This window comes from Gorilla gorilla, chromosome 17, assembly GCF_029281585.2.
Source record: "Gorilla gorilla gorilla isolate KB3781 chromosome 17, NHGRI_mGorGor1-v2.1_pri, whole genome shotgun sequence".
NCBI classification, from domain to species: Eukaryota; Metazoa; Chordata; class Mammalia; order Primates; family Hominidae; genus Gorilla; species Gorilla gorilla.
The window spans coordinates 41,061,812-41,081,377 of NC_073241.2; the positions used below are offsets into that span (position 1 = coordinate 41,061,812).

Sequence of the window (19,566 nt, forward strand, 5' to 3'; positions counted from 1 at the left end):
ACATCTAAAACTGGGGTATGACAACTCCTTTGTGAGAAATGTGCTTCATACTGAGAACTAAGCCACACTGCCTTAGCAGGAGATCTTAAAAGAACATTCCCCAAGCTATGATAATAAGTGATAATTTATCATGATTGTAGAAACTCTCAAAAGCAAATGAAAAGTAGATTCAGACTATAAAAGATACCAGTTTTCAACCCAAGATGAAAAATAAAGGAGGGATGAGGAGGAAAAAGGGGCATAACAAATTAATGTCATTTTTTTTAAAGTAGCAATAAAACCAAAAGATGACTCTAAAAGAGCAAATAAATTAACAAACCTTTGGTGAACTTAATAATGAAAATCAGACAAAAGATAAAAACAAACAAAAAAAAAAACACTGAGATTGAGCCTGAATACAACTAGAGAGGGAATATTAAAAAGTTATGAAAGAATGCTGTTGGCTGGGCATGGTGGCTCATGCCTGTAATCCTAGCACTTTGGGAGGCCGAGGTGGGTGGATCACTTAAGCCTAGGAGTTTGAGACCAGCCTGGGCCACACAGGGGGACCTTGACCTTGTTTCCGTAAAAATATTTAAAAATTAGCCAGGCATGGTGGCATGCGCCTGTGTTCCTAGCTACTTGGGAGGCTGAGGCAGGAGGATTGCTTGAGCTGGGAGGATTGAGGCTATAGTGAGCCATGTTCTCGCCACTGTGCTCCAGGCTGGACAACAGAGTGAGATCCTGTATCCAAAAAAAAAAAAAAAAAAGGCTGTATTCAATTTTATACTATTAAAAAACTTACAGCCTGTAAAAATGGGTAATTTCCTTGGAATATATGGATTACTAAAAGCTAGCTCATGACAGGATGACAGGAAGGGAAAACCAGAACAGACCAATTACCACAGAAAACACTAAATCAGGCTGGGTGCCGTGGCTAAAATCTGTAATCCCAATGCTCTGGGAGGCTGAGGCGGATGGATCACTTGAGGACAGGAGTTTGAAACCAGCCTGGGCAACGTGGTGAGACCTCATCGCCATAAAAAATTTTTAAAAACTAGCTGGGCACAATGGCACACACCTGTAGTCCCAGCTACTTGGGAGGCTGAGGCAGAAGGCTGCAGTGACCTATAATCATGCTACTGCATTCCAGGCTGGGTGACAGAGCAGAGCAAGACCCTCTCTCTAAAAAAAAAAAGGAGAAAAAAAAAGATAAATCCATAGTGAAATGTATGTTCAAAAAGGCACCTACTCCAGAAGATTTTACAATAGAGTTTTAACCAAAAAAACAAAAATTCAAGAAGCAGGTATTTCCCATGTCTTATAAATACCAGAGCACAGAAAGATTAGAAGTTACCCAATTCATTTTAGAAGTCTAAAATGAAATTGATACCAAAAAACAGCACAAGATACAAAATTATAGACAAAAATCCACTTATGAACTTAAATGCAAAAGTCCTAAACAGACTATCAAGCCAAATTCAATTCTTAGATTATAATCAAGCAGGGCTCATCTAGAGAATGCAAGGACAGTTCACTGATAGAAAACCTTAATTCATTGTATCGAAAGATTAAAGAAAACCCTATGATGGCAAGAACAAAGTGACAAGAATAACATCAATAAATTCTACATTCATTCTTGATCAATTTCCAAGCTTTCAACTAAAATCCTCGAGCTATTTTTTCACTTCTGCCAATGGAGCTTCAAAAACAAGGTGTTCTGCTTATAAGGTTACTTAAAATGTAGGTTTTATTATATGGTGAGACCAACAAATCAGGATATTACTGCTATGGAAAAGATTGTTACTCACAGTTCCAAGGGGTGGGGAGCATGCCATGCCACATCATGCCACTCCAGACCACACAGGGAAGTACCAGGGTGGTTGGTCAAGAGGTAAAAGAAGAAAGGTGAAATGTGAGCAAGAGCCTCTACTGTAGTTTCCACAGGAAAAAAAGTGTGAAGCAGGGTAAGCAGGCTTGGGATTGGCTACCTTGAATAATTTCAGTGGGCTCTGGGGTATAGGAGCTGTTTCTCTAATTGGTGCCTGGTTCTGGGGTGATTAGGACAGATGGCCAGTGGCCCAGAGTGTGAGAGCCCAACAAAGTTGGGGGTTTGGATGTGGGGTCTAGATAGGTCAGTCTGAGAGTGAAAGATTTGCTCACAGTGAGTTTATTATCTCTAGGAACTGGCTAGCCCTGGAAGATACAGTCTCTCAATGGTCAGCAAGGCCTCAGAAGTCAAAGCAACAGAAATACAGAAAACAAAAAGGCACAGCTAATACACAGGTTAACCAACAAAACTCCAGTAACTTGCCTCAGAAAATGAATCATTGTTACGAATAAAAAATTTAAGAATCATTTAAAAATCCTTTCTCCCTTGCAGCTACGTAAGATACAGGTCTGTGCCACAAAATGAGTTAAAAAAAACCTATGTGATATCATGTTGAAAGAAAACAGCAAAAGAGTATATGGAATATGTTCTCCTGTGCAATACGGTGATGTGTAACTATCATAACTGCTAACTACTTGTTATGTCTTCTATAAAACTGTCCTTCAAGGCGTATTTGAACAAAGGGTTTCTTTTCTTTCAAAAGAAATGTTTTTGATAGTCTTGAAATTTCTGTATTACCAAAGAGTAGAAATACTCTATCAAATTCACGAGAGGCTCATTAGCACATCCTAGGCCCATAACTCTGTTAGGTTTATTATCTTAAAATATTTCTAGAGTCTTTTTCATTTAACATTATTTTCCCAATAACTGGCAACAGCCATCACACGTAATAATGAAAGCATCAATGGTAAGAATGATCTTCTATTAATTCTGCTATTAAACAATGTATTGATAGCCTTTGTCATCTCAGTAAGATAGAAAAAATTGTAAAAAAGTATCCAGAAAACAAGAATATATATACACACATGCAAATATATAAACAGAAAACTCGGGAACAATATCAAGGCATACCTTGGAGATATGGCAGATTCAGTTCCAGACCACCACGATAAAGCAATTACAATGACAAAACAAGTCACACAAATTTTGTGGTTTCCCAGTACAAAAATTATGTTTACACTATGATGTAGTCTAGTAAGTGTGCAATACTATCATGTCTAAAATACATATATACCTACTTTAATTTTAAAGTACTAAATATACTAAAATATGCTAAAGATTGCATGGGCCATCGGTGAGTTGTAATCTCTTTGCTGGTGGAGGGTCTTGCCTTAGGTTGATGGCTGTTTGCTGATCAGGACAATTTTTGATGGTTGGGGTGGCTATTACAATTTCTTAAGACAACAATGAAGTTTGCCATGTGAATTGACTTTCTCTCACAAGAGATCTCTCTGGAGCATGCAATGCTGTTGATAGCACTTACCCACAGAACTTCTTTTCAAATTGGAGTCAATCTTATTTAACTCTGCTGCTGTTTTATCAACGAAGTTTATGTAATATACTAAATTCTTTGCTGTCATTTCAACAATGTTTATAGCATCTTCACCAAGAGTAGATTCCATCTCAAGAAATACTTTATTTGCTCATCCATAAGAAATATGAGCTATTTTTCTCTTCTGCCAATGAAATGGAGCTTCAAACCAAGTGTTTTGCTTATAAGGTTGTTTTAAAAGTACGTTTCAAGTTTGATCATGAGATTTCAGCAATTCAGTCACATCTTCAGGCTCCACTTGATTCTCATTCTCTTGCTTTTTCCAATCCCATCTACAGTTAGTTCCTCCACTAAAGTCTTGAACCTCTCAGTCATCCATGAGTGTTAGAATCAACTTTTCCAAACTCTGGTTAATATTGGTATTTTGACTTCCTCTCATGAATCACAAATGTTTTTAATGGCATCTAAAATGGTGAATCCTTTCAAGATGGTTTTCAATTTACTTTGCCCAAATCCATCAGAGGAATCACTCTCTATGGCAGCTACAGCCTTACAAAGCATACTTCTTTAATAAGACTTGTTTAAAAAGTTAAAATTATTCCTTGACCTATGCGCTGCAGAATGGACTGCATGTCAGCAGCCATGAAAACAACATTATTCTCTTTGTATGTCTCTGTCAGAGCTCTTGGGTGACAGCTCACTGACATGTCATCAATGAGCAGTAATATTTTGAAAATAATCCTTTTTTCTTAGTAAGTCTCAACAGTAGGCTTAATCTATTCAGGAAACCATGCTGTGAACAGATGTGCTGTCATTAGGCACTGTTTTTCCATTGATAAGGTACAGGCAGAGTAAATTTCACGTAATTCTTATGGGTCTTGGCGTCTTTGCAATGGAAAAAGAGCACTGGCTTTAACTTAATAGTTGTCAGCTGCATTTGTCCCTAACAAGACAGTCAGCCTGTCCTCTGAAGCTTTGAAGCCAGGGATTGACTTCTCCTCTCTAGCTTTCAAAGTCCTACATGGTATCTTTTTCCAATAGAAGGCTATTTCATCTATACTGAAATCTGTAGTTTAGTGTAGTCATCTTCATCAAAGATCATAGCTAGATCTTCTGGATAACTTGCTGTAGCTTCCACATTAGCACTTGGTGCTTCACCTTGCACTTTTATGTTATGGAGACAGCTTCTTTCCTTAAACCTCATGAACCAACTTATGCTAGCTTCAGACTTTTCTTCTGCAGCTTCCAAACCTCTCTCGGCCTTCACAGAATTGAGGAGAGGGCCTTGATCTGGATTGAACTTTGGTTTAAGGGGATGTTGTAGCTGGTTTGATCTTCTATCCAGACCACTCCAAACTTCCTCCATATCAGCAATAAGACTGTTTTGCTTTCTTATGGTGTGTTCACTTTAACGGCACTTTTAATGTTCTTCAAGAACTTTTCCTTGGCATTCCTCTCTTGGTTAACTGGCACAAGAGGCCTAGCTTTTGACCTCTCTCAGCTTTTGACATACCTTCCTCACTAAGCTTAATCATTTAGAGCTTTCGACTTAAAATGAGAGACATTCCACTCTTCACTTGAATACTTAGAGACCACTGAAACACAACAGTTTCAAAATTGTTGTTTTAGGAAATAGGAAAGCCCAAGGAGGGGCGGAGTTGGGAGAGGAGCCAGTAAGTGGAGCAGTAGAACACATACAACATTAAGCTTGCCATCTTTTCTGCATACAGTGTGGTGCCCACAAAACAACTACAATAGTAAGAAAGATCACTAATCATCATCATGATAATGAAAAAGTTGGAAATATGAAAATTATCAAGATGTGACATAGAGACAAGTGAGTACATGCTGTTGGAAAAATGTTGCCAATGAACTTGCTCAACACAGGGTTGCCACTAACCTTCAATTTGTAAAAAGCACAATTATCTGCAAAGCACAATAAAGTGAAGTGCAATAAAATGAGGTATGCCTGTAAACCAAAATGTTAACAGCTATCTGTAGGTGGTGCCATTACAGCTGTGTTGGGACATAATTCTCCATGTCTCTCTTGCATTTTTGCACATCTTGCGAGCAGACACACTAATTTCCTTTGTCCTGGACTATCTTTTCATGGGTATTTGTATGATAAACAGCCTCGAAAGACAGAGGTAGCGTCTCCCTCTAAAGCTAAGGACATACCTGTTTGCTGTCCAGTGTAATAACGTCTCCTTCTAGGGAAAAGTTCAGGCAGACTTACTGCCCATCATAAAAGATTTGGGGTTCCTACCCTGTAATACAACCCACTGCATGTGCAGTTGTCATCTGCCCATCACTGCATCCCCCTTGTGAGAAGTGAGGCTCAGGGAACAGGCACAAACAATGATACTCTAGCTACTGCTATTGCTGAATAGCAAATATTCCTTCATCACTGACCTAGGAACTGTGTCTTCTGCCAGCATCCATGAAGCTAATTAGCTTACAAGTAGGGTAAAATCTCAGAACCTTCACAGTTGTTGACAAGGTAATAGGTAATTTCTATTTTCATTATTCTTATATGTATTTTCTAATTTTTTACAACAAACGTGTTATAATACTTGGATAATAAAAGAAAAAATTCTCAATAGTCACTTGGAGAGGAAATAATGAATATCTGAACTACACTGATGACGAAAAGGATATGACAGAACTATTCAGATGGTTAAAATAATTAATATCCCCTCTCTCACATTTTATGAATTTAACCAGGTTTTAGACTATCTTAACAGATTTTATAAAAGATTCTGCTTTGCAAATTTTAAATACTGATTTATAGCTAAAAGAGTAGTGCAGACATTTCTAAACTAAACTAGAATCAATGGGGGGAAAAGACCACAGATGAGCAGTGAAAGGTGTGAACATTCTTGTCAAAATCCTATTTTAATATTTAATGAGAGGACTTTACATAAAAATTAAATTGCTATAAAATACAATTACTTAAGTTATGCTCTACTTAAATGAATTTAAGGAGTGAAATTTTGGTTTAGGTTATTTTATTAATTTAGGACCTCATAACAGCAATATTCTGTCATATTAAACTGTAAATGGGGTCTCTACTTATGTAAGAGAACTGTTAAAAAAAAAATTAAAAATGAATAGAGACAGCAGGGTCCTGCTCTCTTGCCCAGGCTGGAACGCAGTGGCATAAGCATAGCTCACTGTAGCTTAAAGCAATCCTTCTACTTCAGCCTCCCCAGTAGCTAGGAATACAGCTGTGTATCAACACATCCAGCTAATTTTTTTTTTGGTAGAGAAGGGGGTCTTGCCCAGGCTGGTCTTGAACTCCTGGCCTCAAGCAATTCTCCTGCCTTGGTCTCCCCAAAGCACACATTATAGGCATGAGCCACCATGCCCAGCCTCATTTCTAAAAATGTTATGAGGAAAAACAACTTAGCAGAACCCAGAAGTTGACTTCAATGCCACTCACTATGAAAAGACAATCGGCCAGGCGCAGTGGCTCACGCCTGTAATCCCAGCACTCTGGGAGGCCGAGGTGGGCGGATCACGAGGTCAGGAGATTGAGACCATTCGAGACCATCCTGGCTAACATGGTAAAACCCCGTCTCTACTAAAAATACAAAAAATTAGCCAGGTGCGGTGGCGGGCACCTGTAGTCCCAGCTACTCGGGAGGCTGAGGCAGAAGAATGGCGTGAACCCAGGAGGTGGAGCTTGCAGTGAGCCGAGATAGCGCCACTCCACTCCGGCCTGGGCAAAGAGAGCGAGACTCCGTCAAAAAAAAAAAAAAAAAAAGACAATCAGAGAAATACACATTGCAAATATACACATGAATGATGGTCATGCCTTCTACCCCCCACCCCAACTTCTTCACTTTGTCTTAAAAAGGAGCAGCAACATGGTCTATACCTAGCATCTTTGGAATAAAAACTACAGCCCTTCCTCTCAAGGTAAAATAAGGCGTTAAATATTCACTGAAAAACTGAGGAAAATACTTCTAACAACAGCTTTTGACATCAAATTGTTCTGAAATCCCAAAGCATGGCAATTTAAGTACAGTGCATGTTGCCTTAGATGAGCTTCTGATCCTTACCCAAACTAATGATCTTGAAAAACATACAGTTAAACAGAGACTGAGAATAAATACATCCCTTTATGTAAGCCAAAAATTTGTTAACTAGAGGAATATAATAGTTTGTATTCATTCTTGCCATTTATTTTATAAATCTAATGATTAACAAGTATTCTTAACTTACCTAGGGAATGTTTTAAACAGAAATATGTTAGTGAAGTATTTGGTTTTTGCTATTGTTGCTACACTTTTAAGAAATCACACTTTTTCGCACCACTGCACTCCAGCCTGGGCGACAGAGCGAGACTCCGTCTCACAAAAAAAAAAAAAAAAAAAAAAAAAATCACACTTTTAGGAGGGCAATATTCAGGCACTACTTATTTAGTGACAACTTTCAAAAGATACATGAAAAGTACATAGGAACAATTAAAGCTTCATTCAGTTTAGCCTTATAAATTCAAATCCAAAAAGTGGCATCAAGCAGCCCAGATGAATTTCCACAAATGTAACCTTCACTATACTTAAACATGCAGAAATAAAAGTTATAATGCTTTCTTCAAATCTAACATTGCATTCTGTCCCCACATCTCCACGCAAACTACTTTCATCAAGGTCATTTAAAATGTTTCAATGGCCTCATCTTTCCTCTTAACCTCTGTTGCATTTGGCAGTGCAGACTCTCTCTTCCCTTTAGCCATTCTCTGTGGAACCTCCCCTGGTTCTCTCTCTGTCCTCCTCTTTCCTTGTCTCTTTACTCCTCCTAAAATATTTGAATTCCTCAGGGTCTATCCTCCTCCATTCTTGTGCCACTTTATACACTCTTTGTACACTCTTCTCCATACTTTCTACATATCCTCATATATTTATTTCCAATCTAGACTTGTTTTGAGTTCTTACACTCATATGTAACTGCCTACTAAACATTTCTACTTGAATGTTCCCAGGGCCAACTCAGTTCAGTAAGTACAAAGCAAACTTATTCAAAACAACCTGTTCTTTCTCTTGAATTTCCTTTCAGGAAATGGCCCAATCATTAACCTAGTAATGGAAACAAACCTCAGAATGGACCCAGACTATTTTTTCTTCACACACAAGTTTAATTCATTCAACAGCCTTTCGATCTGCCAACTTCTCTTCATCCCAAAAGCCACTGCCCACACTGCCTCCTACTTATATTTTATCAAATAGCATTCTGACTGGTTCTTTCTATGACCCTTCCCTCCTGACTCACTGACTACAGAATAAGTTCCAAGATCCTTTGCAAGGCACACAAGGCTATAATGAACTGCTCCTTGTCTAGTGCTAGACTCACCTCCTATCCTCCATCCTTCACAGGCTACATCCCAACTCAAGTTTGTTTTTCATTTGCTGTTTCTTTCGCTTATACTACCCTTTACTTTCACTTTCCTTCTGGTCAAATACGAATTCATCCTTGAGAACTCAGATTAAGTACCTAATTCTACTAATTAGGCTATCGCTGAACCTGTTAAGTAGCATTCTCTCCTTTTTTCCTCCCATCACTCAGTAGTTTCATTAATGAGCTTATTACACTGGTATAGCAGTTCTCAAATTATGGTCCGTGAGATCAACTGAGGAGATCTGCAACGTCAGTATCTTCATAATAACATTTAAGATATTATTTTTATCTTTCTCATTCTCTCAAGAGTATATATTGGGGTGAAACTTCTAAAATTGATTGTGGTTGTGACCATACAACTCTGTAAATATAAAAACAACTGAATTGTATACTTTAAATGTATGGCATGTGAATTATATCTCAATAAAGCTACTTATTAAAAATGGCAACATCAGCCAGGGTGTGGTGGCTCACACTTGTAATCCCAGCACTCTGGGAGGCTGAGGCAGGTGGCTCACTTGAGGCCAGGAGTTTCAGACTAGACTGGGCGACATGATGAAACCCTATCTCTGGGCATAGTGGTGTGCACCTGTGGTCTCAGCTACTCAGGAAGCTGAGGTGGAAGGATTGCTTGAGCCTGGGAGGTCAAGGCTGCAGTGAGCTGAGATCACACCACTGCACTCTCCAGCCTGGGTAAGAGAGCAAAATTCTGTCTCAAAAAGAAAAAAAAAATGGCAATATCAAGATATTCCTACCTAGATCAAAAAAAGACTGACAGAAACCATGGCTGAAGACTTGCCTTATAGTAAGTACTAAGGAAAACTCTTACACCAGATAGTAACTTAAACCCATAGGAAGAAATTAAGAACACCAAAATCCGTAAATTTGTGGGGAAATCTGAAACTACATAAACATAGATTTCTCTTATTTCTTTAAAAGATAACATTTTGTATCAAACAATTATAACATTCTTTTGTTGGGTTAATCACATATCTAGATGTAATCGATGTTATATAAATAACACAAAGGAAGAAAATGGAGCTATATTGAAGCAAAGCTGCTATATTTTACTGGAATTGTGTCAATATCAACCTGTAAGTAGACTGTGATCAATTAGGATGTGTATTACAATCTCTAGGATCAACATCTAAGATAATAAATCAAAAAACAGTTAAAAAAAATCAGAGAAATTAAAATTGTACACTGAAAAATATTTAAAACCAAAAACGGCAACATAAAAGAGGTAACAAAAAAGACATGAAATATACAATAAAGAGCAAAATTGCACATATAAATTATCATCAGATATAAGTCATAGCAATAATTACATTAAATGTAAGTGGACTAAGTACTGTAATCAAGAAGAGTTTGCCAGTGCAATCGGGGAAAAAAGGGGGGCGGGAAGTAAAGGTAATCAAACAAAAAAAGAAATATCCGGACTGGAAAAGAAGTAAAATTATCTTTATTCACAGATAATATGATTCCATATGTAGAAAGTCCTAAGGAATTACAAATTGTTAGAACTAATAACTGAGTAAGATCACAGGATACAAAGATAACTACATCAAAAATCAATTATATTTCTGTACTAGCAATAAAGAACCCAAAATAAAATTATCCATAGTAGCACTGAGAGAATAAGATACTTACAAATACTTTAACAATAGAATGCAACACTTTTACACTGAAAACTACAAAGCACTACTGAGACAAATTGAAGATCTAAGTAAATGAAGAGCTATTCCACGTTCATGGATTGGAAGACAATATTAAGATGGCAATACAACTCAAAGTGATCTACACATTCAATGAAAAAATTCAATAAAATTCCTTCAAAATCCTAGTAGGTACTTTTGTAGAAACTGACAAGCTGATCCTAAAATTTATATGAAATCATGAAGGACTCAAAACGATTCTGAAAATACAGTTTGAAAACTTATACTTCCTGATTTTGAAAGCAGATATGGGGTTGCCTGGAGGGTTTAGGGTTGCAGTGGAGACTGACTACAAATGGGCAACAAAGACCTTTCCACAATGATGGCAATGTTCTAAAACCTTATTGTGATGATGGCTGCGCAACTCCGTTAGTTAAAAATGTCTGGAAACACCTCAGACATCTTTCCATAAGAAAATGGCTTTTAAAAAGACTTTAAAAAGTAAACAGAGAAAAAATTCAAAGACAATGTATAAAACCAGAGATAAGGAGAGACTAGGGATAGCAAGACCAGTTAGGAGACAATTGCAGGAGTCCAAACGAAGGTTCTGAGGGTCTAAATTAAGTAGGAATGAAAAAGGATAGATACAAAAAGACAGAATTACAGGTCATTGACAATGACTAATAATAAAAATTTTTCCCTCTCTCAATCATTATTTCTTAATTGCACAATCTTAGTAATTGTGTTTTACTTAGTAGTTGTGTGTTCACCTTAGGGAATGATAAACAATCACTTCCCCAGGAATCCAATTTATTTCTAAAGGGCATAAATGGTTTGGATTTATCTGGCATCCATATTGGTTTTTATCTTATGAGAAATCACTAAAAATACTTAATTGGGAGTCTTTTTCCCAGTTCAAAAAGTCAACAAATCTTTAGTATAATCATATACCTTTCTTCCATATGGTTTCTCTACCATATTGCTGTCACTGTCAGAATTTTCACTCTGAACTGGTTTTGTGAACCCAGATTTGGGCATTTTACAGCTGTTCAGCTAGCTTCTTCTTTTATCAGTCTTCTCATCCTGGATCTGTAAAGAATAGATATATAAGGGTTATTTGAATATATATACAATAGAACCTACCTGAAGTTTATGCACCACAATTAGTCCAATTTGTTTTCTCTGTTTTTATAAGATACCTTATTTTCTCAGAGAGGCTATCCTAAGCTAAAATAAGTTTTCACCTTATTTTAGCTTCTGGTTCTCTAAAAGAAAAGAGAATTACTTTTATAAATTTCTTCCCATATTCTCGAGACAAGTAACATCTCCAGTTTTGGGTAACCAGAAGCAGTGAAAGTGGAAGCAGTGACAAAACGTTTCTCTTTTCAGTAGGAATCCATAATGCGAGCTCCTAATTGATGCCCTTGTAGTTTTGTGTTGGTTTGGAAGTCATTTCTGAAGACCCAACCAAAAACCTGTTAGGTTTGATCAGTAATTTTACAACACCTAATTCCCTACATTAAATCCTTCCCATTTAAAATCCCTACAGTAGTTTATTTTCTTTACTGAACATCCTCAGCCATTTAGTCACTTTATCAAACTACTCACTGATATACTTCTACTGTACTGTAATCACCACTGTATACATTATTTTATTTCCAATTTGTTCAGCCTTCTCTTTCCTATTCTACAAGCATAATAGGTCAAACATTCTCCTAAGAGCTTATGATTATGACAAGTTTATGCCTGAACGATCCAGAAAAAATTCCAAGGGGTTTTACATGTTAAAGAGGAACCTATGAGGCTACACCTATGTTGCTGTCAGATAATCTATTACCTACATGTGGCAATTTAAAATTAATTAAAATGAAATTAAACTAGCCACTGTACTATACAGCATAGATACACATTTAAGTAGTAACAGAAAGGTCTACTGCACAGCACTGGGCTAGATTGAGGCTGCTGGCCAAGGGGAGTATTACTTGGGCTACAACAAGAAGCAGAATGACTGACAAGATTACTTTGAACTCTTTCATGCTATAAATCTCCTACAGATGGATATCATAGATCTAAGTTAGCTGTCATTCTAGTATCTATGTAAATTATTAAAACTCAGACACCTTGAACAGAGTATTAGTAAAATCTGCTGTCCCGCTGGTGCTTTAAAATTTCTTTCGTTTTGATAGAAACAAAACCAAAAATCCCTTAAATAAACTGAGCTAATTTGTAAATTATCAAAACCATATTAATCTGGAAATAATTAAATCAGAATACATTACACAACACAAAAAACTACCAAAGAAAAATGGTTCAAATCTTTCATTTTATAGAGGAGGAAACAAACTTAAAGAAATTAAGAAACTTTTTTGACATTACACTCAAGAAGCAGAACTTACCTTGGGGCCATTCAACCATTTCATTAACATATAAACAATAATTTAAACATAGCACTGCCCTCAAAGCTAGCCACTGGTAAAGCTTATGGAGTTAAAGTTATGAGCCACATAAAAACAAAAAGACTGGCTCAAAAGCAAAACTGAGCTATACAATACATATAAACATCAGCCTAAGTGAGACTATGAAGATAAAACAATGTCTCCTTTGTAGATGAAGCAAAGCAAGTTGTTAGTGAACTAAAGGAGTGTCAAATATTTTTTGAGAAAATTCTACAGGGCAATATTATATTAAATAGATTCTATGTAAGGAAAAGCTTACACCATTTTTCAATAACTATTTAGAAAAATGCCAGCAGTAACAATAAAAATCACAATTGGATTCCAAAAATATTCCTTCAATCAACTAATATTAAGCATTTAATACTGAGTTAGCTTCTGGGTGCAAGATGTATACTGTAATCCCTAAAGCAATCACTATATAATAACTATACAAAAAGTAACACAAATCACACTAGGTAAATTAAAATGGAATATTAAATAATGTACAAATAATCCAATGAAAGGCAGGAAAAGAAAAATTGAACAATGAAAAACAGAAAGAACAAAATTATAAAATGATATAGACCTAAGCCCAAATATTAATAATAATATAAAACACAAATGGCTTAAACACACCAAAAGACAGAGAATGCCAGAAAGTGGGAAAAAAACCAACAAGAAGTTTGCTTCAAATATAATAATAGGTAGGTTAAAATAAAAGAATGGAAAAAGAACCCATGGAAGTACTTGAGTTTCCAAGTGCTTAGAAAGAAAGCAAGCTTGAGTGGCTATATTAACAACATCAACAAAACAGACTTCAGAACGAAGAGGGACATTATATACTACATATTGATAAAGGGGTCAATACACTAAGACAACACACCAATCTGACATATGTATGCAACCAACAACAGAGCTTCAAAATACATGAAACAAAAACAGCCAACTGATAGACAAAATAGATAAATTCATAACTACAGCTGGAGGCTTCAACTATTATACTTTTTATTGACATAACATCAGCAAGGATTACATAAGAACAGAAAAACACCGTTAATCAGTTGGTTCTAATTGATGTTTACAGAAATATCTGCTCAACAACAGAATACTCTTTCAAGGGCACACAGAATATTCCCCAAGATAGGCCACATTCTGTGTCATAAAACAAACTTTAACAAATTTAATTAAAACCATACAAAGTTTGCTAGCAGACAATAAAGAAATTAAACCAGGCCAAGTATGGGAGCTCACACCTGTAATCCCAGCACTTTGGGAGGCTAAGGTGGGCAGACAGCTAGAGCCTAAAAGTTCAAGACCAGCCTGAGGACAACATGGCGAAACACCACCTCTACTAAAAATACAAAAATTAGCTGGGCATGCTGGTCCGTGCAGGTGGTCCCAGCTACTCAGGAGGCTGAGGTGGGAGGATTGCTTGAGCCCAGGAGATCGAGGCTGCAGTGAGCCATGATCATGCCACTGCACTCCATTCTGGGTGACAGAATGAGGCCCTGCCCCTGCCCCCCTCAAAAAAATCAAACTATGTAATTTAGTGTATTAATTCAAACCATAAAAATATATGACCATCTCAACAGGTAAGATAAAATGTGTTAGCTAACATTCAATACCCATTAATAATAAACAACTCTCAGCAAACCAGAATTAGAAGGGAACGTGAATGCTTTCTCTTCTAAGATCAACAATGAGGCATGGATGTTGGGTTCTCTTTTACCATTCCTATTCAACACTGTACTACTTACTGGTGGTCCTATGTAAGTTCAATAAGGCAAGAAAAAAAAGGCATACAACTTGGAAAGTGGTAAAACAGGCCTTATTTCCAGATACCATGATAATCTATGTAGACAAGCAAAGATATCTACAAAGAAGCTATTAGAACTAATACATGCGTATAGGAAGGACATAGAATACATGGTCAATATATAAAAATTATTTCTACATATTAGCAATAAGCAATTAGAAATTAAAATTAAAAATACAACCTACAACAGCATCAGAAATACTAAATTCTTAGGGATAATATAACAAAATATGTATAAGAATACATGGTGAATATGTGAAAAAAATTTTTCTACATACTAGCAATAAGCAATCAGAAATTAAAATTTAAAATATAACCTATGATAGCATCAAAACCACTAAATTCTCAGGGATAAATATAACAAAAGTATATAAGACTGTACAATGACAAATACAAAAACACTTTGGAAAGAAGTGAAAAAAGATCTAAATATATGGAAAGATATGCCATGCTCATGAATCAGAAGATGCAATGTCGTTAAAATGTCAGTCTCTCCAAATTGCTCTATAAATTCAAGGCAATCCTAGTCAAATTTCCAGGATCTATTTTTTTGTTTTTGATGGAAACTGACAAATTGTTTCTATAATGTATATGAAAATGTTAAGAACCTAGAAAAGTCCAAATAATGTTGGGAAAAAATTAATTGGTAGACTCACATTACCTGACTTCCACGTTACTAACAAAGATACAGTAAGCAAGACAGTGTTTACTAATGTAAAGACAGACTTACAGATTAACAGAACAGAATGGAAAGTCCAGAAACAGATCTACACATATACATCCAATCCAACAGATTTTCAACAAATCTGTCAATGTAATTCACTAGGAAAAGGATATATTCCTTTCAATAAACGGTCTTGGAAAAACTGTATATCCAAATGCAAAAAACAAAAGAGAGAGAGAGAGAGAACCTTGATCCTTACCTCACTCCACAGAGAAAAATTAACCTCAAAATGCATCATAAACCTAAATTTATGAGCTAAAACTACACCACTTCTAGCAGAAAACAGAGTATTTTAGTGGCCTTGGATTAGACAAAGATTTCTTAAATAGGTAATGAAAAGCAGAAATTATGAAAGCAAAAAATGGATAAATTAGACTTCACAAAAACTTCTGCTCTTTAAATTACCCTGTTAAGGTGTTAAGAAAATGAAAAGCCAGCCATACTGGCAGAAAATACTTGCAAATCACATCTTTATAAAGGACTTCTATCCAGATTATATAATTCTAAAGACTTATATCCAGAACATATAAATAACTCTTATGAATCAATAAGATAAACAACCCAATTTAAAAGTGAGTAAAAGATTTTAACAGTTCAGCAAATAACATATAATGAATGGCAAATAAGCACAGGAAAAGATGCACAACCTCATTAGTCACCAGGAAAATTAATAATGAGATGTTCTCACTCATATGTGAGAGCTAAAAAAAGTTGATCTCACGAAAGTAGAGAGAATGATAGATACCAGAGGCTAGGAAGGGTACGTGTGGAGGGTGGGGGATGAAGAGAGGTTGATTAAAGGGTAGAAACATAAATAGAAGAAATAAGTTCTAATGTTTGACAGCACAGTAGGGTGACTATAATTAACAACAATAGGTCATATATCTCAAAATAACTAGTAGACAGCTATTTGGGAACATTCTGAAATGTTCCCAACGCAGAATTGACAAATACTCAGTGATGAATATCCTAAATAATCTGACTCGATCATTACATGTTCTATGCACAGAACAAAACATCAGATGTATCCCCTAAATATGTACAAATATTATGGGTCAATTAAACGATTAAAATTTTAAAATAAAAAAATGAGATGTCACCCAACAGAATGGTTAAAATTAAAGACTAAGAAGACCAAATGTTGGTGAGAAACTGGAACTCTCATATGTGGCTGGAGGGAGAGAGGGGACGGGCAATGATGCATAGCGGTACGGCCACTTGCTAAATGAAAATACTTGGTGTTATCTTCATATGGCTAAGAAGAGTCCTTCATATTCCTCCATTCTCTGTATAACAATCTCGGTGGCTATTACACTGCTTGCACTTCAATTTCCATGCCCTAAGGGCTGCACAGAGTATATTAATACTTGTTCAGGGCTACTTTCCTGTTTAAGCCAACCAGCTGCAAGCTCTACTGTAGACTTTGTTATCCAATGGCTAAATGATGCAGTTTATAGATTCTATTCTGCCTTCGGAGATGTTTCTTCCCTTAAAATTAGTATGTTCTTGCTCCTTACAGACCAAAGAGTCTATGTATCGAACAGCAACTGACTTCCAGGATTAACATCCTCTAAATGTATGCCATAAGACAGTTTTCCACTCTAATTTACAGCAGTAAAATATATCTTCTTCTAAAACAAAATAACCCAGTATTCTCTTGGTGTCTTTTTTTTTAAATGGCATTACTACTTGGGATCACTCAAGAGATACTAAAAATATATTGTTTAACACCACTGCTATTTCTAAATAATTTTGTTTATAATGAAGGCAAAACATTCTAGTTGCTATTCTGAGGTACCAAGATACGTACATCAAAAACTCTAGTGTAAACTAAACATCATTTGGGTAAAGAAGATGTACAGATGCCTTTTTTTTTCTTTTTTTTAAGTATAAGCACCTTAAGAACCGAGTTTGGGCTGGGCACAGAGGTTCACACTGGTAATCCCAGCACTTTGGGAGGCTGAGGCAGACAGACTGCTTGAGCTCAGGAGTTTAAGAGCAGTCTGGGCAACATGGTGAAACCCCGCCTCTACAAAAAATTAAAAAATTAGCTGGCCATGGTGGTATGTGCCTGTAGTCCCAGCTACTGGGGAGGCTGAGGTGGGAAGACTCCCTGAGCCTGGGAAGCAGAGGTTGCAGTAAGGTGAGGTCGCACCACTGCACTCTGGCCTGGGCAACAGAGCTACTCCAACCTGGGTGACAGAGCCAGACCCAGTCTCAAAAAAAAAATAGAACAGTGTTTTGTCTGTTTTCCAACTCATTCAAAATTATAACCAAAACTAAAATTTTCTATCATTCAAAGATATTAGGCAAACAAAAATGTTCACCTATCTGTGACTCCTCACAGATAATCAATGTCATTATCTTAGCAACATCACTAAACTAATGCTAAGTTATAATAACAAGACCAGCAGAATCAAAAAACACAACTCAAGACAATAGCAATGATACACAGATAAACATCCTTCTTGAAAGCTGAGGTGACTGCAATACAACAAGTCTTGTTTGACAGACTTCTTAGTACAATAACTAAATTGACTGTTCAGGAAACAAAGAGTTTTTTTTGTTCATAAATTGTCCTTTATCCTAAGCCTAACAATTTGGAGAAAATTTTATCTTAGCAGAGTACAAAATCACCTATAGGATGAGGCTGAACTTTGTCAAAAGAGGTTCTGGCTGAGTGTGGTGGCTCACACCTGTAATTCTAGCACTTTGGGAGGCCAAGGCAGGCAGACTGCCTGAGCTCAGGAGTTCAAGACCAGCCTGGGCAACATGGTGAAACCCCATCTCTACTAAAATACGAAAAATTAGCTGGGCATGGTGGCACCTGCCTATAATCCTAGCTACTCAGGAGGCTAAGGCTTGAGAACTGCTTGAACCAGCAAGGCAGAATTTGCAGTGAGCCGAGATAGTGCCACTGCACTCCAGCCTGCGTGACAGAGACTGTCTCAAAAAAAAAAAAAAAAAAAAAAGAGGAGCCTTTGAAAAACTGATCAAGTGATCAAGAAGGAAAGAAGCCTTGGGACCATTTCTGTGGAGGAAAAACTACTGAACACTGACAAAAGGAGGGAGAATCGGGGAGAAAATCCAATAACAGAGAAAGACAACTCAGACTATTTAGAAGATAGGGCTGAGAGAAAAAAACACCTCTAGTTGTCAATGTGGCCTAGAGGACTATGGGGAACAGAAATAATAGAATTTGCATATCTGAATGCTACAAACATGGAGACTGCACATGTATAATACAAGTGAATATCTACAGAAGTATTCCAACTACAGAAAGTCTATTTTGAGATCACTTTAGAGTCTGGCAGCATTTAGTGAGTTCCAGGCCCTCAGAATCAATGCTTTAAATGCTTTGGTCATACAAAAAATTAGGCAGGAGTGGTGACACACGCCTGTATTCCCAGCTACTGCGGAGGCTTAGGCAGGAGAGTTGCTTGAATCTGGGTGGTGGAGGTTGCAGTGAGTCGAGATCACACCACTGCACTCCAGCCCGGGCAACAAAGCAAGACTCTGTCTCAGGAATGAACAAATTAAATAAATAAATAAATAAATAAATAAATAAATAAATAAATAAATAAATGCTTTGGTCTGTTTGCTCTAGTCACTATCTTCCAACTTAAGTTTGACTTGAAAATTCTTCACAGCAGTTTCACAAAGCACTGGGATTATTCCTCAGTTTCCACCTGTAAGACAAGAAGGGGGCAGGAGGGGCCAAGATAGCCGATTAGAAACAAGATGGCTCTCATAGAGAAGAATGACAACAGCAAGTGAATTCAGCACCTTCAACTGAAATGTCCAGGTTCTCACACTGGGACTGATTAGGAGGATGGCATGACCCACAGACAACGAAAAAAGCAGGGTGTGGCAATGGCCCACCCAGGAGCACTGGGGAGCCAAAGGAACCCCCACCCCCAGCCAAGGGAAGCGGTGAGTGATTGTGTAACCCCACTCAGGAAACCACACTTCTCCTACGGATCTTTGCAACCATGGATCAGGAGATCCCCTCATGAACCCAGGCCACCAGGGCCTTACTTAGGTCCAATATACAGAGCTGTGCGGAGTCTTGGCAGAGCAGTTGCTCAGGCTCACACGTAAACCCAGGAGTTTTACAGACTCCACCCTTGGGAATCCCAGCAAGGTGAGAAATCCATCCGTACCCTCCCCTAGG

At 37.0% G+C, this 19,566-nt stretch overlaps 1 protein-coding gene across 12 annotated transcripts in view; it reads right to left on the minus strand.

The window, feature by feature from the left end:
• The window catches only part of ANKRD12 (ankyrin repeat domain 12), a 146,644-nt gene that overhangs the window by 89,324 nt on the left and 37,754 nt on the right, over positions 1–19,566 (minus strand). For all 12 annotated transcript variants that reach the window (XM_019013953.4, XM_019013954.4, XM_004059174.5 and 9 more), the window contains one exon: positions 11,369–11,506. In XM_019013953.4, coding sequence (XP_018869498.1) covers positions 11,369–11,455 — 87 coding nt within the window. In that variant the 5' untranslated portion in view covers positions 11,456–11,506. The remainder of the gene's footprint in view (positions 1–11,368; positions 11,507–19,566) is intronic.